Source organism: Mugil cephalus, chromosome 16 (genome assembly GCF_022458985.1).
Source record: "Mugil cephalus isolate CIBA_MC_2020 chromosome 16, CIBA_Mcephalus_1.1, whole genome shotgun sequence".
NCBI classification, from domain to species: domain Eukaryota; kingdom Metazoa; phylum Chordata; class Actinopteri; order Mugiliformes; family Mugilidae; genus Mugil; species Mugil cephalus.
In genome coordinates, this window is record NC_061785.1 from 8,997,507 (window position 1) to 9,021,873 (window position 24,367).

A 24,367-nucleotide genomic window follows, 5' to 3' on the forward strand; every position below is an offset into this window, starting at 1 on the left:
GTACACAGCTGACAGCCCTATTTGACAACTTTGAATTCATATTATGGCAAGAACCAATCAGCTAAGTCAAGAGAAACAACAGTCCATTGTTACATTCAGGGTTGAAGATCAGTCAGTCTGGAAAATTGCAAAAACTTTGAATGTGTCCCCAAGTGCAGCTGCAAAAACCATCAAGCACTAAAACGAACCTGAGGACCTCACATGAAGACCTCCCCAAGACAGGAATACCAAGAGTCACCTCTGCTGCTGAGGATAAGTTCATTAGAGTCACCAGTCTCAGAAATCACAAGATAACAGCAGCTCAGATTAGAGCCCAGAAAAACACAGAGTTCTAGTAGTAGACACATCTCTACATCAACTGTTCAGAGGAGACTGTGTGAATCAGGACGTCATGTTCAAATAGCTGCTAAGAAACCACTGCTAAGGAAAAACAACAAGCAGAAGAGATTTGTTTGGGCCCAGAAACTCAAGGAATGGACATTAGACCAGTGGAAATCTGTGCTTTGATCTGATGAGTCTAAATTTGAGATCTTTGGTTCCACCTGCTGTGTCTCTGGTGAACAGATTGGTCTCTACATACATGGTTCCCACTGTGAAGAATGGAAAAGGAGGAGTGATGGTGTGGGTGTGCTTTGCTGGTGACACTGTTTATGGGGATTTAATCAAAACTGAAGGCACACTGAAGCAGCATGGCTACCACAGCATCCTGCAGCGACATGCCACCAACTGTCAACTGATTTCTCCCTATAATGTGGGGTAAATGTCAATTTCTCTCTTTGACGTTTGTTAAGATTTTAGGAAAAGTAAAGTCATACCACCCTTCCAACCACCGTGAGTGCGTTGGAATCGGCAGACTGAGAGAGCACGGGGAGGAGTGCTTATTTCATATGCAAATGTCGCATGAGACAATAACAATAAAAAGCGCATGCCTCAGAGTCGGCAGTAACAGCAGCCTGAAGGAGGGGGAGGACTGTCTGTCGTCGTTCTGCAAAATGAACCAAAGAAAAAGGAGACGCACTTTTCACTTGAGGCAGACAGTAAGGCTAAGTGCAATATTTGCCAAAAGATAATTTCATTTAAGTCTGGCTCCACAAACAATTTGCACACGCATTTTAAAACTCAACACCCCACTGTTTAAATATCAGAGGTGAGGAGAGAGCATGACTCTGATGATGAAGTGGAGAGTGCCAACACTTCTGCCTCCACATCAGGCAGACATCATACCGGTGCCATAGTCACTCAAGCCACAGCTACAGCAGCAGCCTCTGTTACCACTGGGCCCACATCTTTGCCTGGTCAGGCACCCGGTAAAACAAGTCCTGCTGCTACCACAAAATCTAAACAAACATCTCAGTCATTACTTCACAGGTCCTGTCACCCCATTGAGACAGGGGAAGATAGATGAAGAGCTGGCAAAGATGATAGCCACTGACTTCCAGCCATTCAAAATTGTGGAAGACAGAGGTTTTAAAAACTCCTGCTATGCTCTCAACCCCTCCTACATTCCTCCATGTCGGAGGGTACTGACCCAGAAAGTCAGATATATATGAAAGAGAAGCAGCACCACTCAGGAGAAGGATGTCCAACGTGTCAGCAGTTTGCCTAACAACTGACTGTTGGACGTCAAGGGCTACAACTTCATTCATGTCTGTAACATGCCCCTTCATTGAAGATTTTCACATGTCCTCCTGCCTCCTGGACTGCTTTGAATTTAATGAGCGGCACACAGCAGACAACTTGGCACACAGGCTTCTCAGTGTTGCAGCAGAGTGGGAGGTTGATAAAAAAAGTGGTGTGCTGCTTAACAGACAATGCTGCAAACATCACAAAAGCCATTCAGATAACGAAAACTGAAGGAAACACAGCTCCAAATGAAGATGGACGAACTATGACCCAAACAGGACTGTGTCACAAAATGGAACTCAACATATTACATGTTGCAGAGTTTCCTCACCAACAAGAACCCCATTGTCTCCACCCTGGCCATCACCAATGCACCTGTCCACCCTTTACCTCCAGAAGAATGGACTACATTGCAGGAGATATGCACCCTCTTGAAGCCATTTGAAGAGGTCACTCTTGAACTCTGTGCAGAAAGGTATGTAGTTCAACTGGTCAGCGGTAGTTTTCTATAGCATGCATGCAAATTAGGTGATACTAAATTATGAATATTTGATACATAAAAGATACTGTGTACTACATCATAGTATTTATTGTTGTTGGTACAACTTATAATTATATCATTATAATAACATTTATCTTTTTTCTCACTAGCTACGTGACTGCCTCCAAAGTGATACTGCTGGCCAGGGGACTGTAGAGAGCCACGGTTGATTTCCAGAGGAGGGCAACAACACAGGCAGCAAAAGACATGGTCAACTCGCTTTCTTCTGGCATGTCAGCCTAGATTCTATAGAATGGAATCCAACCACATCCTTGCGGATGCTGCAGCGCTTGACCCAAGATTCAAAAGGATGGCATTCATGGATGGCAGAACTGCAGAAGAGGCTTTTCAAAGAGTATCGACTGCAGCAGCAAGACTCGCATTTAGCAGCAAGCGAACCCATCCAGCAATTGGTCCAAGAGGAAGGAGCAGGCAGTGCTGCTCTGGAATCAGTTGTTTGGGGCTATTTCCATGAGGAAGTAAGGATGGCAAAAAATCATCACAATTTTTTCTCTAAATCTTATCAGTCTAATATCACAATCTCATAATAAAATTGTTTTATCTCCCACCTCTATGAGCAGGTAGCTGGAACAGTGGCAACTCGGAACCCCACAGCAGACGCTGTAATGGAGGTGCAGGCGTACCTAGAGGAGCTTCTTGTTCCAAAACATGAAGATCCTCTCAAGTGGTGGAAAAGTTGGGTGCCTGTGTACCCCAGGCTTAGCAAACTCATGGCTAAGGAGCTTTGCGTTGTGGCCACATCAGTTCCACCTGAGAGAATTTTCTCTAAAACTGGACAAATAATCACAGAGAGGAGAAGTCGCCTCAAGCCTGCAAAAGTGAGATCACTTGTCTTCCTCAATGCAAATTTGCCAAAGGACAACAAGGAGAGGCCATAAAGCATGTGACTGCTTTATTATTTTGGGGATGTCATTGATTTTGTTTACACTTTATTTTGTTATTGGGGTTATGGTTCAGAGTAAAGGGACTGATCTCCTGTTTTTGTAGGTCAGGTATAGGCTACTATTCACTCAAGGATAGTTCAGGAGTCCTCCTCAGGGTTTAGCTCTATTTTTATTTTATTTAAATTTTTTACAAAGCAACTGTATGCACCTCTGGACAGTTGACTAGTCCATTGAACAGTTTGTATTAGTAGTGCCAGTGGGCTGTATGCACAAAACGAATTAACCCCAGGCTGGCTTCTTAAAAGTGAATAAATATAAAAATGAGCCAGTCTTTTGAATGGCTCTTTGAAATGAACAGATCCCAAAGATCCAGCTCCCTTCAAAGAGCCATAAATCCCATCTGTATTCCCCTGACAAAGGGGACTAGCTTCCTTTTATACCCTCCTGTGCTCCAAGTGCTTAACAGGACTGATCTATGTACAGGGGATAGATTCTAATTAAACACTTAATATTTACACCCCAAGAACCCCACCTAAACAAAAAGACAACATTAATTATATACAAAAATATATACACTCATCAACATAGCACTAGCATAAATCATCCCCACGAAATACTCAAATTAACACTGATTATAATGCTTTGCTCCCCGTCTTGTGGAAATGGTTTAACCCTGGAGTTTAAAATCAGGTGATCGGTCACGACCAATTCTTTTGCGCCACACTGAGGAGACGACTGAGGAAGGTAAGTACTGACGCTGAATGAAAATGTAATTAACAAATTTAAACCCACAAACCACCATACATTTAATTTAACGCAGGAAATACCAAACTATACTGATAAAGTTTCCATTTCCTTACACAGGCAGGATGACCAGTCCCCCTGTTCTCTCAATTTCATCTATATCTGAACCTCAAATGTTAATTTACAGTAAACCCAATAAAACAAATTAACATGTGTGGAAACATTAATTTATTCACTAGGTATGCTTTTTATACATGTGAAGGAATGAGACCTGTGGTCTCCATTGCACATTAATGTATGTTTGAAGTTAACCAACCTTATGCTAGCCTTATACTAGCTAGTTACTAGCTACCATCATATGCACTGCGAAACTCATGTGTACATGTAATTTATGTTGATGTAGATAGCTAAATTTAGTTGACACGTAACTATGCCTGGGTTACTAAAGTTATTATGGCTAGCATGCTAATGTTCTAATGATAATAGGCCTACTAAATAACAGTAAGACTAGTTTAATTTTCACCATTTCTTCGCCTTGTTTTCATATTGTGCAACCGGAAGTTTTCAAAGTAAGAGCATGTATGAGGACGGCGCTGTGAAACAAGTTGATGGACATGGATCACTAGGTTGTTTATCGAAACAATTAAAGAGTGTCTCAGGGAAGACGACGTGACTGCGGATAAATCAAGCCACATATTTCAGGTAAAAACTAAAAGTAACCACATATAATCAGGGAATAGTTGTCTACTAGTCAACATTGCTCTGACGTGTGTGCAGAGAGAGGACAACCCTAGTTTTGCCAAAAAAAAAACAAGTCAGAACAGTTCATAAGACATTTTAGTCCGGGCTAGAGAAACCACAGATAGAAGTCAGGTACTTGGTTGAACTTCGTACGTGCTCTTACTTTGAAAACTGCAACTTCCGGTTGCAAAAAGAAAAACGGGCGCTTTTTTGTTTCCGTCTTCTAACGATTTTAATTTTAGAAACAGAAAATGAAATAGACCGGGTTTTATTTTTTATCCATTCTCCACTCTGATTAACAACAATGTCTTAAATTTCAAATAATTGAACATTTCAAATGAAAATGAAATAACCTTTTTTTTCCCCCATATCCAATGACCAAAACATACACGGACCTCAAAAGAGAGAGGAATGTGTAGACTGATGAGGGAGAAGAATGGAAGAGGTTCAGAGATGAACGCAAAGAGTATACTGGGGAAATGCTCTAGTTCCTGAACCTACACTGTTGGCCCGGATTTTATATCTAATTTAAGATTGAATTGCAATAAACTTAAAAATCTAAGTTAGATGCAATTACTATAAAATACTGAGTAAACAGTAATTGGCGAATATACGAATAATTTTAAGTCAAACGACCTTTACATTTATACGTTTATGTCAGACCACACCTCTTTTTCCAGTCCACTGAGTACTGGACCATCTGCTTTTAAAACTATAAGTAAGTTGTCTTTATTTTTTACTTTCTATATGGCTACACATACTAATTCAAGCACATGTACGATCTGATAATACGATAATAAATAAATAAATAAATACTGTGAGATTTTGTTTCGTGACGATTTCTTGTGGCCTGATGCACGTCGGGAACGTCAACGGTTATAACCGCGATGGCGTCGGAGGCAAAGTTCAACCCAGACAGCCGGGCTTTCCGACAGTTAACTTAACCGTTACTGTTGCAGGAAGTACTGCCGAAGAGCTGGACTATTTGTTTTTAATCAGTGGGGCTTAGCCGTTTAACGTTAACGGGTTCGACGGACATTTTAAGGAGCTAACGTTAGCCGGCTGTCCACTAAAGTTACTTTCACTTGGCGGGGGAAGTGGTTGTTTGGTAGCAGCGGAAATGTCCGATTTTCAACGCTCAGCTTTAGTCTGATATCCGTGATAGAGCTAGCTTTCTCACTTTTATAGCTTTTTGTGAGCACTAACATATCACTGCAACCGCTTTCACCGTCTTACCAACACCGGGATCTCGACTGAGAGGTGACGGGTTTCAGCGAGGCGGGCTCTCTGCCTACAGAGATGGAGATGCCGTCCAGTCGCTTTACTTCGCCTTTTTTTTTCTTCGAATTTGAAGCTAAAACTTTTTAAATAAAATGAAACACAAAAGCAGTGCCACTTTGTTTTTTCTTTGTCCTCACCATTTAAAGGTTCCCACAGCACCTTGTAGACATAAACTGGACTAACTGGGGAAATAATTGAATATTTCAAGTGAGTTTGAATTAAGTCAACTTGGACTTAAGTGCGTTGAACTTAAAGATATTAAGTGTAATAGTTGTACAAAATAACTGACATTGTAAACGATTTAAAGTTAAGTCAGCTTGGAATTTAGTGTATTTAACTTACAGATAAGTGCAATAGCTGTGCAAAGCAGTTGACCTTGCAAAAAATGTGTTGAGTCAGCTTGACATTTAGAGTACTGAACTTAAAACAGAAATTCCAGTACCTTCAAGCTTGTAAGTTAGATGTACTTAAGTTTTCGTTATACATTACTTCAAATTTTAAGGCAAACTGTTTCCTAAAAATTTAAGTAAATTCAACGTATCCAGGCTTAGAGTGTACATTATAAACAATGTCATAACTGAAATATGTTTCTTGACTTTGGGTTTTGAGGTTTGTGTAATAAACCAGATACCTGTAAAGTCAGGTGTGTGTCATTGATGTCATTTTATTGTTTATTGCTCCATGTCATGCAACCCTGCCTACTTATGTTATCAAATGGAATCGAGTTAGTAAATTTCAAAAGAGAATACTAAAAAGTCCACTTCTCAGCGATGGCAGTCCAAGCCACCAGGAGTTTTTTTCTGTTAATTGCGATATCACTTAGCAGTATTTTCTTCTTTCTATCATGGGAACATTCAGTAGAAAACGTCCGGTAAGTTGAGTTTTTGTATTTTGCCCCAAAATAGCACGCAGAAAAAATGTTTATATTTGTTGGATATAATATCGCATATTGCATATTTTCAGCTGGAAAACTTTCACTGGGAAAGTCAGACACATGAAGGGAAACATCTCGCATGAAAATAACGCAACACTCTCTGGAAACAAAGGGAACTCGACTCCATGTCCTGCTGTGTTAACCACAATACAACACAAAAGTTGTTTCAACAAATCCAGTGACAACTCCAAAAAAACATCAAATGAAAACTTCTACAAATGCACCTGCAGCTGAGACGCCAATGCCCGTCCTCTACAAGAAATCCTTCAAGAAGCTTCCAAAGTGGGATTTTGAGGATGTTTATAACCAGGATGGCCGTCCTGGACAGAGAGTAAGCTGAGACAAGATAGAACTGAATCTGTTTAAATGCATTAATGTAAAGAAGAACCAGCAGCTTTAGCGTCACTGCATGCATTCATTGTTTTTCTAATTGTTTGTCCACCTTTTTCTTTTTTCCTTCTTTATCATCTGTCAAGGTTTATCTTATTTCATAATTTAAGATTTTATCATTTTTAGACCTGTCCCCAGTCTCTGAGAAACTCAAAGGATGAGAGCTTCAAGAAGGCTTTTCTTCCCAACATACGTTTGTTTCTGCACAAAGACAACATCAACATGAGCGAATGGAACCGACTTTCACATTTTAACAATCCTTTTGGTTTTATGGAGTACAAGTATGACGGTAGGTATTTGTGTCTGTGCCAAGGCAGTATTATATGTAGAAGACTAATGAGTAACAGACGTGAAGCAACACTGGAAACTAATTTATTGTTGAATTGATGTTCCTCGTTCTTTAGCCACACTTAACCCAGAAAGCCAAATGACAAATGTGAAAATTTGACACTAGTAAGTCTTTTATGTTCAGATTTAAATGTTTTCTGTAAAATACTGGCAAATGCTTACCTGTTTGTAGTACTCAACCATTTGGTAACAACTATCAACGTTTTCCTTTTAATTTTATAGTTCAGTACCAAAATGAAATGAAACTTGACGAATTTCTCATAGAAGTGCATACAGATAGAAGGAACACTATTAAAAAGTAAACCTAAGTATCGTAATGCTGATTTCTTGGGCTATGGATGTTATGTCGGTTACAGTTTTGAATCTTCTTTAATCATCACAAAACAGGATGATAAATCCACAATTGTGTCCCTCCAATAAACGTGATATACTGTCCCTCCCTGAACAAAGACAGATAGTAACTAAGGCTATCAGACATCTGCTGAAATGATATAAATATAAATAACGTGCAGAAGCTGATAAAGGAATAAATATATAATAAACTCAAGTCCTAAAATAATATTGCACAACCTATTTGTGCACAAACTATTATAATAAAATGATATCCTCAAAATATATATTTTTTAAACACTAACCTGTGCAGTAACTGAGGTTACAGTATAAATATAATTTCCATACATGCATTTTTACACAATTAAAACACATCATGCACTGATTTATCAAACTATCGGATCTATTTCCACGTATGCCTATAAGAGTGCGTGCAGGCATGAGGTGGCGTAGTAACAGTACAACATCATCAGCTAATACTACCTCACCCCCAAAATGTCACAAAAGGTACAATCCCCCAAATTAAATGATTATCTCATTGAACTCTGCACCACATCAACAGCACGGATCATTATAAACACAGTCTGAAATATATATAATGTCCAGTTGTGTAGTATATCCAGACTGAATGCAAACTTTATAGGGAAAATATGAAGTCGAACATAGTTCGACTACCCATTCTAGTTCATTATAACATGCATAATATCATCATACTCAGAAATAGATGACTTCAGTATAACTTTATCTTTAGCACATTTCCTCCTGTTTTATTTATTTATTTTTTTTTTCTAAAATGGGCATCGGATGATTTGACTGCGTTAATTTGTCAGCGGAAAACACTACATTACCCATCAATGAACAGTCACGACTAAACCCCTTCATGTTTGTAAACAAACGGCAGGCGTGACTTATCCGGAGACATAACACTATAGCTAAACGGCGGTCAGCATATTTCAATGGACTGTTTTGGCAAGAATGGACGATGAAAACGCATATTTTAGAGAATATACTAATACACTCATGCAGTGAAATACTGAGTGTTTTAAAAAGTTGACTGAATAAATACACCTACCCCTCTGAATGGACGATTTGACCAAAGGAGGACCAGAGAAGACAAAGATATTATAAGTGGAACTACGGTGGACGGTAACATAGTAAATGCAACTTCTACCTGGACACTGGAACACGCAACTAATATGCGTTAGCCCGCGGTTAGCATTAGCATTCTCAAGAGGATGATGATTAAAAAAAAAACTTTCCTAGTACGTGACTAATCTAATAAAAACATGAAAATGCGTTTCAGCCAAACATGCCTACGTCAGAGCAAGAGCAAAATGTTAATCAGTCAGCTCAGTTCATTGTTAAATGTTAAATAGGTAATCAAAGACAGCTGCTGAGCGCGAGCAGTTAGATGGTCACATGATTAACATGACCTACTAATGACAGCAGAGAAAAGGTCAAACACATGGCAGACTCTGTAAGGCAGAAGGGAAATCTGCACCACTCAATTTAACACAATAAATTTAACAAATAATCCAAAAACTAAATACACATACGTACTATATACACTCATCAGTCAGCGTATACTGTAAATCCAAAATGACTCTCTTTGCAGGAGTCTTTTGGGAACTGTCTCCACCCCTGATTGAGTTTTCAATATTCTCTATACCTGATATCTTTAAAGAATTACAACTGCCATGATTTGCATCTTTATAATGAACAGCCATAAGATGTTAGGGATTGCCAGGTCTTACTGGATGCTTCTGCTCAGTCAATCTTGACTAGCCACATACTAATAAAGGCTTTGGCTTTTTTATTATTACCGTCCTGACTGCCTCAGATCTCTTCCTATAAGTTCAACTCTAATCCCAAAACTGAAGCGCCCTTTCCCGAGTAGCACTCCATGCATTTAGTTTTTTTTTACTGTAAATCTGTAGGTATTTTGGATAGATTACACCTTAATGTGTAAACTGCTTCAGTATTAACTGAACTACTTATTTGTGTAGGTCCATAAATTCTGTGTTATTGGCCTAAATTAACTGAATAAATTAATTGATTTGTGGTTTATTTGACAGCGTTTTGTCGTCTCATTTTAAATATGTAGCTGTCCACTATTTTACAGTAGTAGTAGACTTTTTTTCTGAATTAGACTCTGGGTCCATTCAAAAAGGGACCAACAAATACACACCTAAAAGTTACAGCAGACAGTCACACCAGTGTTCGATCTGTATTCCTTCTATGATTCAAATGCGTGCATCTCTGTCCTTAAAGGACTTTCCTTCGTCCTTCATGTGTTTTCTTTTTATTTGCAGATGTGATGCCTTCACTGAAGCTGATTCCAAAGCCAACAGAGCCTCTGCTCCATCCAAAACCAGGAGGTGATGGCTGTGTGCGCTGTGTCGTGGTGGGTACCGCAGGAATCCTCAGTGGCTCCAAAGCCGGCGCAGAGATCGACTCTCATGATTATGTTTTCCGGTAAGAAAGAACGTGGGAAGATAATCAGTTATTGTTTTTTTGTCAAGCTCCACTGACTATACTGTAAGGGTTCAAAGCCAAACGACTGATTGAAACTGTCAGTAATATCAGTATCATATCTGTCAGTGAAAATGTATTAAATCGTAATAAAATACCAACACATATTCTCCAGTGCAAGCAGTAACCAACCCCTTGACTGTACCTCTTTAATTCAACATGGAATCTAGAAGTTTAGTCTCTTCACTTAAAAACAAAATCACTATTCCATACAAACAGTGCGTTCGGACTGATTTCATGGTGTTGCGCTTATACTTTTGTATAGTTTGGTGCTGCATTAACATACATGAGCTGGACACAAGCCTTTACCATAAACATGATTTTTTTCAGGTTTTATTAAAGGTAAGTGTGGACATTGTCGTCACTGCAGCAGTATGATAAATGCCAACTACTTTACTGACATTACATCTGGTCGTAAGTTTGACATATTAAATTATTAAATTCATTTATAAATTGCAATACCTCATGCGTTGTTTGCAGGCATGAATGTCCATGTGGCCATTTTTAAGTTGGGAGAACAAAGCATAAACTGAAGGCAAGATTGGCTGAGCATCCAATAAGAACTGGCAATCCTCAATGTCCTACGGCTGTTCATTATAAAGATGCAAATATTTATTTAGTTATTGGATTGTTTGTTAAATTTATGGTGTTAAATTGAGTGGTGCAGATTTCCCTTCTGCTGTACTGAGTCTGCCATGTGTTTGACCTTTTCTCTGCTGTCATTGGTAGGTCATGTTAATCACATGGTCGCCTACCTGCTCACACTGAGCAGCTGTCTTTGATTACCTATTTAACATTTAACAATGAACTGAGCTGACTGATGAACATTATGCTCTTGCTCTGACGGAGGCATGTTTGCCTGAAACGCGTTGGCATGTTTTTATTAGATTAGTCACGTACTAGGAAAGTTTTTTTTTTTAATCATCATCCTCTTGAGAATGCTAATGCTAATCGCGGGCTAACGCATATTAGTTGCGTGTTCCAGTGTCCAGGTAGAAGTTGCATTTACTATGTTACCGTCCACCGTAGTTCCACTTATAATATCTTTGTCTTCTCTGGTCCTCCTTTGGTCAAATCGTCCATTCAGAGGGGTAGGTGTATTTATTCAGTAAACTTTTTGAGAGTCTCAGACCTGTTCCTATAAGTTTAACCCCGATCCCTATATTGAAGAGCACCAGAAGGACACAATTTTTTCAACAAGTAACACTCCATACATTTTGTTTTTTGACTGATGATTTATTTTCCGTTTGGTGTCTTTTCATACCACATTATGTCTTCTTAATCCTGCTTGCTGTTTGGACTCAAAGTCCACTGCACCTGTACCTCATATTCCACAGTTGTTTTCACTTCATCTTCCTGGTGTTTTGTTATTAATAGACACATACAATCAGTTGTTAGCAGTAACCAGAATACACCTCCTAGACATGTCCCATTATGTTACAATTTCATGCAAAAATAGATGGATGTATGAAGTCAATGAATTAATCAATAATGACACATTTTAGTGTGTGTGCACTACCCCCTTTGAAAATCAAATTTTACTGGATGTACTGTAATATCTTGCTATTTTTATTTGGGTCACCAATTTTATATAAAATGGTATTAATAGCCAGATTTCCATCCATGGCCTACCTCTACACCACTCCACACTGCCCACTTTAAATCGCAGGTGCAAATCAGGATGTTTTGACTAGAGTGACGAGTTTCGTTCACTGGTTGTTGGAACATAACTTTACTGTGTAGCCCGCTGTTGCTACTAGCAACAAGCGTGGGTGTGGCTAAAGCCTGCAAAACCAGGGGGAGGGGCTTATTCCTCTAAAAAAAAAAAAAAAAGGTGGTTCGGTGCGGAGTGCTTTAGAGGTAGGCCGTGTAAGTTAATGGGGCTATATATACTCAAATCATTAACTTATTACTGTGCCTTATTTTTCATAATAACTAACAGCACAGCAGAAATAAACCCGTTTATAGTCTGGTATAAAACGTTTATTGTTTGAGGCTGAATTTTTATATAGCGTTACAATTTAACACTTTACACAGTTTTACCGCCTTGTGACCTTACCAGAAAAAAAGGTCCATGTCCAAAAACTGCAATAAGAACTTCAGACTCTCCTTCTGAGGATGTTTCACTTTCCTGCATCCCTCTGGGAGTTACAAGTTGCTTGATTTCATTCTGACCAGTTTCCACAGAGAAGAACATCTTTATCTTTTTCCTTGGTTGTCAAAGGAATAAAATCACAATCAATCACAAATCACAAAAAACAGTTTGACAGGACTCTAGTATAAACTCACTAACCACTGTGTTTTCTCCACAGTGAAGTGCAGAAGGAGAAGGGGCCAATGTTTTTATTTTCTTGAAAAAGAGTGCATATATGGCTTTGAATACACATACATATAGCCTTAAAATAGCCTGCTAAGCTCAATAATACAAGCACAAAAACAAATGAAATAGCTATTTTTTTATTTTGTTTTTAGTAAAAACTACTTTATGTAATTGACCTATTAGAAATTTCAAACATTGTGTATAGAGTGGTTTGTTACAAAGAGATTTGCCACATGCACCAACAGAGCCACAATGATGGCCAAGTCAAGAGGAAAAAAATGCCCAAATGGACAAAAATGTCCCTAATGATGCCTGAAGGTTTTAAGTATGTATCAAGGATCAAAGTTACTGCCAAGATGTTGACAGCCACTGCCAACACACTGACCTTTGAAATCTGCTTAGATGCTTTATATAGGAAAACGACAAGCTTAATATCAGTGTACAGACAATGTTATATATTGGTTTCCTGTAGCCTATTGTGTGGATTTATTGTCAACACCATTTCTTCTAGGTGCTGGGGTTCACAGTCTTATACAAGATGTAAAGAGAAATGGTAGTGCTGGCCCAGAAGTATTATGTAAATAAAGCAAATGAAAACCACCAATCAACACCTGCAAATCCTCTTGTTTTAAATTGTTTGTGAGGCAGGATGAATGGGGCCTTGACCAAGGGTTTTGAGGAAGACGTAGGAAACAGAACATCTGTGTACGTTCACACGGCCCACTCCATCACTACATCGCTATATTTGTTCAGGAAATACGGCTACACATCTGCCCCTCATGATGAGGTAATGAAACTTATACAAAGGTGGTGTGATATTGTTTATACTCGCAATAAAGATAACGTCTGTCAAATTTTTGATAGGGGATAAAGTACGTCTTGATTCCTGAAGGAATGAGAGACTTCCAGTGGCTGGAGGGTCTTCTGAAAGGAGAAAGTGTTCGCGCCGGCCCGTACCACAAAAAACTGTAAATATCATTGCTTTGCATATTTTTAGTAAAAGATTTAGTAAAATAATACACATTGTTCATTTGAAAAGAAAAAAAAATAATGGACACTGAAAGTCTGTTTTATCATTGAATTTCAAAACAAAATACAAAATTGAAACACATGTATGGCTAAGCAAATGTACAATGTTTTCCTGATTTCTTATTTTTTGCATATTTGTCACACCTAAATCTTTCATGTCATCAAACAAATTTAAAAGCAGTTGAAGTTCTTTGTTTCATAAACGAATCACATGATGGGATTCAGTGTGAATGGTGTGTGTGGTGTTCATTGTTTATTTGCAGAGTAGGTTTGTTGTTGCTGTTGGTGTGAGCTGCTTTGAGAGTTAGTAGTGTTACAATCCCTTGTGCCAAGATCCGAGGCAAAACGCATTTTTAAGCCCAGTCCAACTGAAAAAATGACCAGCAGGCTAGCAGTCAGCTACTACTATCAACCAAAAAGAAGACACCAGCTAACTAGCCTAGCCAACAGCAGTAGGTAAGACGTGATGTGATATGCGACTACATGCAAACCAACACTTCTCTCCTCTACAAAACACGAGGAAATACTTATTTAGAAACCCAGTCCAACTGAAAAAAAAGGCTGACCAGCAGGCTAGCCATCAGCTACCACTATCAACCAACAAGAAGACACCAGCTAACTAGTCTAGCCAACAGCAGTAGGCAGTATGCGGCACATCACTGAGGTTTTTAAGTGGGCACCTCTCTTCACGGATGTTTTGTTAAGTTAGACCCACGACACCTCCAAGAAGGCTTAACAGTCAGTTCCCCCCCCAATGCTGCTCCCACACAACCGTGTGACTTTCAACCGAGAGGTTAGCTTAGCCCTACTACTAAAATTCGTCAGCTAGCCTTACCTTTAGCATCCTCCCCAGCTAGAATGTTTCCTCCTCAGCCACTGACTTGCTCGCTCTGGTGCCACGGACATGTTATTTATTGCGACCCTCTGTTCTCTCCTGTGAATGTCCAGATCGTACAGGAGCCAATGGTCTTGAAAGCTGAAGAACAATGTGCCACCTGCGACATGTTTCCATTCCTGCCTCAGCCTTGTACAAACATAAACAAACATCTTTCATCAGCTTGTTCTTTCATTTTCAACAGTTGTTTTTTTAACCCTCCAGGCCGAGGACATACTACTCAGGGCAGTACAACGAGAGCCGCTTCTACGTTCTACATCAAGACTTCCTCCGCTACGTACGAAACAGGTCAGCCTCCTATAAAACACCTATCTAAACTTTGTATAGTTTAAACTGTATGCTTTAATAAACATATCTGTTATGGTAAGAAAAGTGGCACAAGTCATTTGTCTTTTACAAAATTATTTTCATTAAATGTAAGTTTTTTTCATGTAATAACTCTCCATTACTCGACCTTTTCAACATGTTACGGCTATGTAGCAGTAGGTCCTAAATACAGGGAACAAAAAAAATAAATAATTTAATAAAAACTTACAAAATGATTGGCAGGATAATCTGAACACACGAATTCAAAAAAAGGAACATGAGGAAGTTATAGTGTAAAAGAAGTGCAGAAGTGTGCCACCTGGAAAAAGTTGCCACCTGGATGTAGCTCGTAAATAGGTTTGAGCCTCCTATCGGATAATTATTGCATAGGTGATTATCGTTCAGCTGACAACAAGTTATTTAACTCCAGCTGATGCAATTAGTAGATTCCCATTTCTTAAACAACCTGTAGTCGTGGAAAATATGTAAGTCTGTTTGAGAAAGTTCAGACTATTGGCATGCATCAAGCAGGGAAAACGTCTAAGGAAAATGAAGCAGAAACTACTAAAGTTGGGTTAATGACTGTCCAATGCTTCATTAAAAACTGGAAGGATAGTGGAAACCATCATCTTCGAGGAAGAAATGTGGTGTGAAAAAAATCCTGATTGTGATTGATCACTAAAACGTTCGGTGAAATCAAATAGAAGAAAACAGTAGAACTCAGGGCTATGTTTAATGGTGAAAGTAGTCAGTCCTGAAGTCACCCCCCTCCATGCAGCCACCATGCCACCTTGTGACTTTAAACTGAGAGATTAACTTAGCCCTACTACTAACTACTAAAACTACTCACTTAGCCTTACCTTTAGCATGCTTCCCAGCCAGGATGTTTCCTCCTCAGCCACAGCCACTCACTTACTTGCTTTGCTGCCAGGGACATGTTGTTTGCTGCGACCCTCTGTTCTCTTCTGCGAATCCCTAGCTCGCACAGGAGAGCAATGGTGGATGTTGCCACAAATCCACAGCAACCCACCTCCACCGGCCCCACGCAGGCGCTCCACCCTCACTGCTCAGCTTCTGCTGCCATCTCTGCATATCTAGCTCTCTTGCACTCATTAGCCTCCTCAACTCCTGTCTTCCCATGGGACAGTAAGTTCAGTAAAATACACTACCTCTACTTCCGACCACAAGAGCAGGTCCGGTCTGAATCAGGTGCTCACTGTCTGCACTGGATTTCTTCTTCCCTGATTGCATGGGAATATTCCTTGATGACAATATCAGGATTCATCGGGCTTAAATAGTGAAAGAGTGGTTCAGGGAGCATGAGTCCAGGACTTAACCCCTTTGAGAACCTTGGGATGTGCCGGAGAAGGCTTTGTGAAGTGGTCAGACTTTCCCATCAGTACAAGATCTTGGTGAAAAATTAATGCAACACTGGATGGAAATAAACTGGTTGTGACTTATTTTTGGCCAGGCATTGTAATTAACGATGAACCTCAACAAACGTTGTTACCATAGTTTAAACTACACTCTCCTGGGCTGGTATTTAAAGTATAATCTATGTGTACTTTCATTTGCTGTTTTTTCATTGCCAACAGGTTCCTGTTGTCTCCTAATCTTAATGCTTCCTTCTGGCCAATAGTCAGACCAACCAATGGGGCTTTCACTCTCTTCCTAGCTCTGCACACCTGTGACATAGTAAGTGAATGTAGTAAACACTGATACTGATAAAGACTAAGGCAGCTGTAGGTCTGCCATTTAGGTATGAGAGCTTTTTTTTTTTGACCCATTTAAGGAGTTGCAGTGTTTCACCCAGATTTATGTCAAACTGCAATATCTTTTTCTGTTAATTGGTTTAATTGGTTTAATCCATATTCTAAGTCTAAACCTTCACCTGTCCTCCTTGTTTTCTTTCTCTCTATCTGTCTTCCTCAGGTGAGTGCATACGGATTCATGACAGAAGACTACAGCAAATACTCCAACTACTACTTTGAGAAGGAGATTAAAACCAAGGTCATTTTCTACAGCAACCACGACTACAATCTGGAGAAGAATTTGTGGAAAAGTCTTCACGACAGGAAAATACTTAAGCTATATCAGAAATCTGAATCAGGGACAGAAAAGCCGAAGCAACGTTAATACATCAAGAACTGAACATGTGTTAAAGAGTTATGATGATATTGTGCATGTAATAATGAAATTCATCTAGGGCACTAAACAGACTAGAGCCGCCTGTGATTTCTGTTCATCTAGCAAGTCCATTCAATCTGCTGAAGAATCTCTGCTCTGGAGAGTGTCTGTCTGTTGTTGGACAGTCTTATACTCTGTACTGTTGAGCTATTTAATACAGGGGATAGTACACCAGTGACTTCTTAATGTAATTAATGAACTTATCTATAATACTACATAAGCAGTAGCTAATCATTTCCAAGAGACAAGCTACTGCAGACTTGCACATTGTGTCTTTACCTGGTTCAAATTTTTTTAATCAAATATTTTCAATCAAATGTTTTAATCAAATATTTGAAATAGGGAAGTTTCATCAGAACCAAAAAGAAAACATGTAATTATCTGTAAAAATAAAAATAAACAATTAAATAAAGTGTGAAAACTGCCCTAAAGAGTGCCACGTTTTTCAGGCCAAAGACCCACAAACTGACAGTATGCCTTAATGCTTCATAGCATACTTTCAACAAGGTGTTGGAAACATTCCTCAGAGATTTCGGTCCATATTGACAAGATAGCGTCACACAGCTGCTGCAGATTTGTTGGCTGCACATCTACATATGATGCAAATCTCCCATTCCACCACATGCCAGAGGTGCTCTATTGGATTGAGATCTGGTGACTGTGGAGACCATGGGAGTACAGTGAACTCATTGTCATGTTCTCGATCACCTCTCCATGCCTAAATGCATTGAACTGCAGTCATGTGATCGGCTGATTAGCCATTTGTGTTAACAAGCAGTTGAACAGGTGTACCCAATAAAGTGGCCAGTGAGTGTAATCTTCATGATTTGGACATGCTCCCATCTTAGTTTTAAATTAAACAGCTAAAACGCAGTTGAAGAGCAGACTTTCATGTTTAATACAAGCTGTTGAACAAAAATGTCCTATTCCAGCGTCTCTTCAATCCGAGCCCCAGCCTGGAGAGGGTAGTACTTCTCTGGAAGACCTCCTGCCTAGTTCCTCCACCCAAGATGCTGTCCAGTGGCCCTTACATCCCATGTGATGAAGGTGCTGGGTGATGGGTGGTGCTGTGATGAGGTTGGTGGTTGCCCACCTAAGGCCACAGGTGAGATCCCCTACAGTTTGCCTGCCAGCTGTTTCGGGGGATGAATGACACTGCTGCAGCTCACCCACTCACCTGGATGGTGGTGGGGGCTTAGTGCAAATCACATTCTTTGATTTCTCCAGTGCCTTCAAAACCATCCAGCCTTTGTTGAAGGTTCAATTCGGAACACCATCGAATTACAGCTGAGAGTCAGCATGTTGAGGCCATAATGAGTATACAATATGTATCTTGAACATATTTGATAAAGAGCTAAAATACCAAAACGTGTGTCCTGTCCAAATACATATGGACCTAACTGTGCTTTGTAATTGTGCATTCAATACTCCGTCCATCTGTTTTCTCCTGCCTGTCCAGGTCCAGGTCCTTGCAATGTTGCTGAGGCGCGTCAGCCAGGAAAGCCCCACATCATCCAGAGCCTTAAGATACCCAGGGCAGACCTCATGCTCTCCTCCTGCTGCCGTGGAGTTGTTTCACTACCTTTGCAACCTCTGCCCCAGAGATTGGACTGTCCAAACGCCTCTGGCTCCATTTCCTCTACGGAGTAAGTGTTGATGGGATTGAGGAGCTCAAAGTAGTCCTTCCCCCACCTGATGATATCCCCAGTTGACATCAGCAAAACTATTAGTTTTCACTCTTTGCGTGGAAGGTGAACAGATGACAGATGTCTCCTAACTAAAGTATTACATTTAGGACGTGAATCAAAACAATCACATGTATTTTGAACAGAATCTTAGTTAAATAGTCTATATATCAAACCGTTAGCACGCATGTTGGAGCTCGATTGAATCCAGTGCACTAGCATGAGGAGCTAGCCAGCTTTAGCTTCAATTAAGTAAAATTCTCCATTGTGGTGACCCACAGTAGTTAGCATAGTAAAGACATTCACCCAGATCCAGAGGCCCTGTACCTTTAAGAACCTTAAAGAGTTGGAGTTTATGGTTGCTTAGCAACCAGAGCATTTATGCCGGTTTAATAGCAAACTTACCTTGTTCAGTGTATGAATTGTGAGGACAGTAAACGGACTCAATTCACCTCAGTCTCCGGTGTGATCATTGTTATTTACATCTCCACATCAGGGTAAAAAGCTCCCACCGATCTTTAAGTCTCTCCAGCAAACAAATTCCCTAAATCGTGCAGGCAGGTACCTAACTAAATCACGCTAACTTAAAACATTGTAGCTTACTAGACTAAGTTTTAGTGGTGACTTTCTTTTTCACTCCGTCTCTCTCCTCTCAGCTCCACCCACTTGGAAACCAGGTAAGTTACATCACTAACTAGCTAATCAAACAGATTGACACCTGACCGTAAATAATGATTGTAAACGTAAAGAGCAAGATAATAAGTGTATATGACTTTCTGTGTCACCAACTCAACTCAAAATCATCGTCAGGAGTCCAACATCACCAACTGGCTAATCATTAGCTTGGTGTGTCCTTTACAGAGCCCGTCTGTCATCATTTATTATTATTTGAAGAAACGGTTTAACAAAGACCACACCTTAAATGATGGAAATAAGTCGTGAGACAGGTAGATGGAAAAATAGAAAATAAAAAGGGGTCGAGAGGAAGGGATGAAGGGATGAGAAGGACTCCAAATACTCACATGAACTCAACACTGATGTACAGCAACACTCTCACTGGTGCATAAACATGGCGAGATCTCTTTGTTTTGTTTCGCCACTATTTTTTTTCCTGTCCCATCCACCTATGGTACACAACAAGTTAAAGACTGGACTGGAAATATTCAAATTGGATACAAATAAGGTCTCAAAGATACAAAGAAGGGCTGCTTTTTGTAAGCTTGGTTTTGTACTTGAGTCAAACAGTTTAATTTATTATGTTTCTATAAATAAAAACATCAATGTTGTAGTAATTAAATCTGTATAAAACCCACATGATTACTTCTGCATAATATGTCTGTTGCTGTGTAATAAACCAGTTACCTGTAAAACTAGGTGTGTGATTGATGTCATTTCATTGTTCTTTGCTTCAGGCTATGCAACCCTGCCCATGTATGTTATCAAATGGATCAAGTTGGTAAATTTCAGGAGAGAAAGACACTCCTGTCCAAATACTTGACTCTGGTTCATTCAACTAAAAAGGCTCCACTTCTCAGCGATGGCAGTCCGAGTCACCAGGACATTTTCTCTGTTAAGTGTGGTATCACTTGGCATTATTTTTTTTATTCTACAATGGAAACGTTCAGTAACAAACTTCAGGTAAGTCGTGTTTTTGTATTTTGCCCAGAAATAGCACACAGAAAGGAACATTTATTTTTTTTGCATATAAATTATGAAGCCGTGTCTGTTCATTTAATTTTTTCACCTGGACAAGTTTGTCAGGAAATGTCAGACATGTAAAGGGAAACAGGTCACATGAAAATATCGTTACACTCTCCGGAAAAAAAGGGAACTCGACTCCACGTCCTGCCGTGTTCACCACAACACTCCGGGTGAAAATAACCACTCCTACAAATGCAGCAGCAGCTGAGACACCAATGCCCGTCCTCTACAACAAATCCTTCAAGAAGCTTCCAAAGTGGGATTTTGAGGATGTTTATAACCAGGATGGCCGTCCTGGACAGAGAGTAAGCGGAGACAAGATAGAACTGAATCTGTTTAAATGCATTACAGTTTTTCTCAGCTTTGGTACATTTCTCACATCACTATTAACATCTGCACAACAGTTAGTTCAAGCTCCACAACATTGTCATTTGTGCAATCATCACAGTAGCAGTGTCATTCCTTCCAACAGATTGCAAATGCTTTGGATGTGCATCAATTGCTGCCATACAATTCTCTGCTGTTTTATGAAATCATTTGTTTATGTTATGTCAGACAAAAATAACTATATTTGTCAATGTTGAATAGCCATTCCCTATAAAACTAATGGTCTTCATTTCATTGCTTGAGTTATTAAATACAAAAATGGTTAGTTGTCTAAATCTGTCAAAAAAATATGCTTTTGTTTATAATTTTTTCCCCTAAAAATATCTCCTAAATGAGGACGAATGTCTCCTAAAAAAAGAGGACAGGTACATAGGTGGATTCCTGATGGAATTAGGCTGGTCGAAGGGTGCACCTAAACGTGAGAGAACCACCGTAAATTCAGTTATTCAAACATTTTGTCTGGAGAACAGGTTTGTACATATATTGTACAGTAATTCAACTCGAAACAATTTGCACATCACTACTGTCATTGTGTCATACATGAAGCTTGCAGTGGGACTTGTCACTTTTTACATTTAGACTTGCAGCTTTACTGCAGCCCAGATTTAGTTTATTGTATTGTACAGTAGTGTTACAGTAAAGATCTGCCATATTTACAGCACTGCAACTCGCAGAGTTGTTGTTGCTGTTATGGGTTCATGTAGTATATCTCAGGTTTACTGTACATTACTGTAATTTTAGCCATTAGTGCAAAAAAATGCAAATGCAAATAGTGATGTGAGAAATGTATGAAAGCAACTGAGTGTCACCTGCATGTATTCATTGTTTGCATTTTTCTATTTTTCCTTCTTTATCATCTGTCAAGGTTTAGCTTATTTCATAATTTAAGATTTTATCATTTTTAGACCTGTCCCCAGTCTCTGAGAAACTCGAAGGACGAGAGCTTCAAGAAGGCTTTTCTTCCCAACATACGTTTGTTTCTGCACAAAGACAACATCAACATGAGTGAATGGAACCGACTTTCACATTTTAACAATCCTTTTGGTTTTATGGAGTTGGAGTACGACGGTAGGTATTTATGTGTGTCTGTGCTTGGGCAGTATTACATGTAGAGGACTAATGAGTAACAGACATGGAGCAACACTGGAAACTAATTCATGTTCCTCGTTCTCTAGATATACTGTAAGTCAAATGATAAATGTGAAAATTTGACACCAGTAAATCTTATATGTTTTCTGCAAAATATTGGCATAAGGATTAGAGAGAGAGAGATTATTCTCTCAGGACTTATTAATAACGGATTGAACGCATTAATTATGAGCATAGATGGGATTTAAACATACTGTAAATGCCAGGAGAGAAGAACCAGACCCTGCCTCCTGTCTTCAGATCCAGAGAAACTTTTAACAGAGTGGTAAAGGTGTACCTGTTTGTTCTACTCAACCGTTTTGGATTTTTTTTTTGTTTTTTGTAACTGGGTGTAGCTTTTGTACAAAGAACCATATGCAGACATAATCACTATCGTCATTTTCCGTTTAACTTTGGTGCATTTAAATAACCCTTTATTACCAAACTTTAGTCTTGCCATGCCCAACCCCAGCCCCCATAAATAACAGCTCCTCAAATTGACGCCAAAGCAAGCACAGCTCCCCCTGGTGTCTGGCTGCTGTATAGGTCATAAGCTCTGCCCCCTTCATGTTAGTGGATGGGACTTGGGCCAAAATAAAACATTAAAGTACATGTCAAATATTTATTTTTCAGGGATCTTTTCGGTCATATCGGGTAGTTAATATAATGTTATTTGAAGATATAGAAACAGGATGTGACATGACGGCACCATGAGTATCATAACCCTGATTTCTTTGCGTGGCATTCTCCACACTCTCTGGGCTGTGGGTGTTATGCCGGTTACAGTTTTGAATCTTCTTTAATCATTCCCAATACGACAGGATGGTAAACACACACTTTATTCCTCCATTAAATTGTCCCTCCCTGAACAAAGACGGACAGGAAATCCTGTCTTTGTGTCAACTAATAAAGGGTATCACATAACGACTGAAATGGTAAATACAACTTGTTTAAGAAATAAATATACTGTATAATAAACTTAAGTCCTAAAATAATATTGCGCGATCTAAAACACAACACACACTATTATAATTAGATTATAACCTTACAATAATCCAAAACCTAATGTGTGCTGCCACTGAGGTTACAGTTTATGTAACCTAATAAAATTTCCACACATGCATTTCTGTACAAATGAAACACATGTCATTATGCACTAATTTACAAAACTACGCTAGTTACACGATATTGATATAAGTTATAGGAGACACCGTATTCTAACATTTTAACACTTTAATTAGCTACCCAAAGTCAAACTAACACTTCAAGAGCTTCTAAAAAGTGCGGCAACTATTGTTACCAGTGGGATTAAACGGGTTAATGTTCAGAATTGACCAGAGTTTGTTCAAAGTCCTTGCCTACGTCAGATTACATCTCAGTCCAGCTCCCTTGTTCAGAGAGGGGTTTTCCAGTTTATCATGTGGCTTATTTTAAATCATCTGTCCTCTCTGGTTTAAATACGTACACCTGTGTCCTCAACAGAGTGTCCTTATCCTTCATGTGTTTTTTTTTTTTTTTTTTTAATGTGCAGATGTGATGCCTTCACTGAAGCTGATTCCAAAGCCAACAGAGCCTCTGCTCCTTTCAAAACCAGGAGGTGATGGCTGTGTGCGCTGTGCCGTGGTTGGTACCGCAGGAATCCTCAGTGGCTCCAAAGTCGGTGCAGAGATCGACTCTCATGATTATGTTTTCCGGTGAGAAAGCGCACTATTTGAAAACAGTGTGAGTTTGACCAGTTCATTCTTTAGGTCATCAACATACTGAAAGCGTAAAAAAAAAATACACCATGCTGTCCATTGTTTATCTCGTAGTGTACTGTACTTAAATGTGTAATGATGACGTTGTCGATGCGATGACCTGTGAGAGGGAGGATAAAACAGTCATGCAGCCTCACAGCAGGAGGTCAGACCTGGGGCTTCTGGTGATGTGAAAACACACCAAAAGCTTTTCGATGTGAAAGGGGTATTGGTCTGGATGCTGGGGCTCAGTCTTCCAAAATATGTAAATAGGGATGGTAGTGCTTGCTCAGAAGCATTATGTAAGTGAAGGAAATGAAAACGCAAACACAAATCAACATTTGAAAAGCCTCTTGTTTTGAATTGTTTGTGAGGCAGGATGAACGGGGCCTTGACCAAGGGTTATGAGGAAGACGTAGGAAACAGAACATCTGTGTACGTTCACACGGCCCACTCCATCACCACATCGCTTATTTTACTGACGGAGTACGGCTACACGTCTGCCCCTCATGATGAGGTATTGAAACCTGTGTGACGATGGTGTGATGTTGTTTATGCTCAAAACAAAGACAACGTCTGTCTTGTTCTTTGACAGGGGATAAAGCACGTCTTGATTCCTGAAGG

General features: G+C 39.5%; 2 protein-coding genes across 2 annotated transcripts; both read left to right on the forward strand.

Annotated features, from left to right (window-relative positions):
- Positions 1 to 6,583: 6,583 nt before the first annotated feature.
- On the forward strand, positions 6,584 to 17,502 carry LOC125021976 (alpha-N-acetylgalactosaminide alpha-2,6-sialyltransferase 1-like). The gene is made up of 9 exons (XM_047608203.1): positions 6,584 to 6,706; positions 6,799 to 7,100; positions 7,286 to 7,448; positions 10,150 to 10,312; positions 13,338 to 13,476; positions 13,554 to 13,657; positions 14,818 to 14,901; positions 16,515 to 16,614; positions 16,852 to 17,502. The coding sequence occupies exons 2-9, from the start codon at positions 6,972 to 6,974 to the stop codon at positions 17,053 to 17,055; spliced, it is 1,086 nt and encodes a 361-aa protein (XP_047464159.1). The 5' UTR covers positions 6,584 to 6,706; positions 6,799 to 6,971; the 3' UTR covers positions 17,056 to 17,502.
- A 3,027-nt stretch (positions 17,503 to 20,529) lies between these two features.
- On the forward strand, positions 20,530 to 24,278 carry LOC125022803 (alpha-N-acetylgalactosaminide alpha-2,6-sialyltransferase 1-like). The gene is made up of 4 exons (XM_047609745.1): positions 20,530 to 20,797; positions 21,785 to 21,947; positions 23,539 to 23,701; positions 24,122 to 24,278. Exons 1-4 carry the CDS (start codon positions 20,708 to 20,710, stop codon positions 24,276 to 24,278), a joined length of 573 nt encoding a protein of 190 aa, XP_047465701.1. The 5' UTR covers positions 20,530 to 20,707.
- The last annotated feature ends 89 nt before the right edge of the window (positions 24,279 to 24,367 follow it).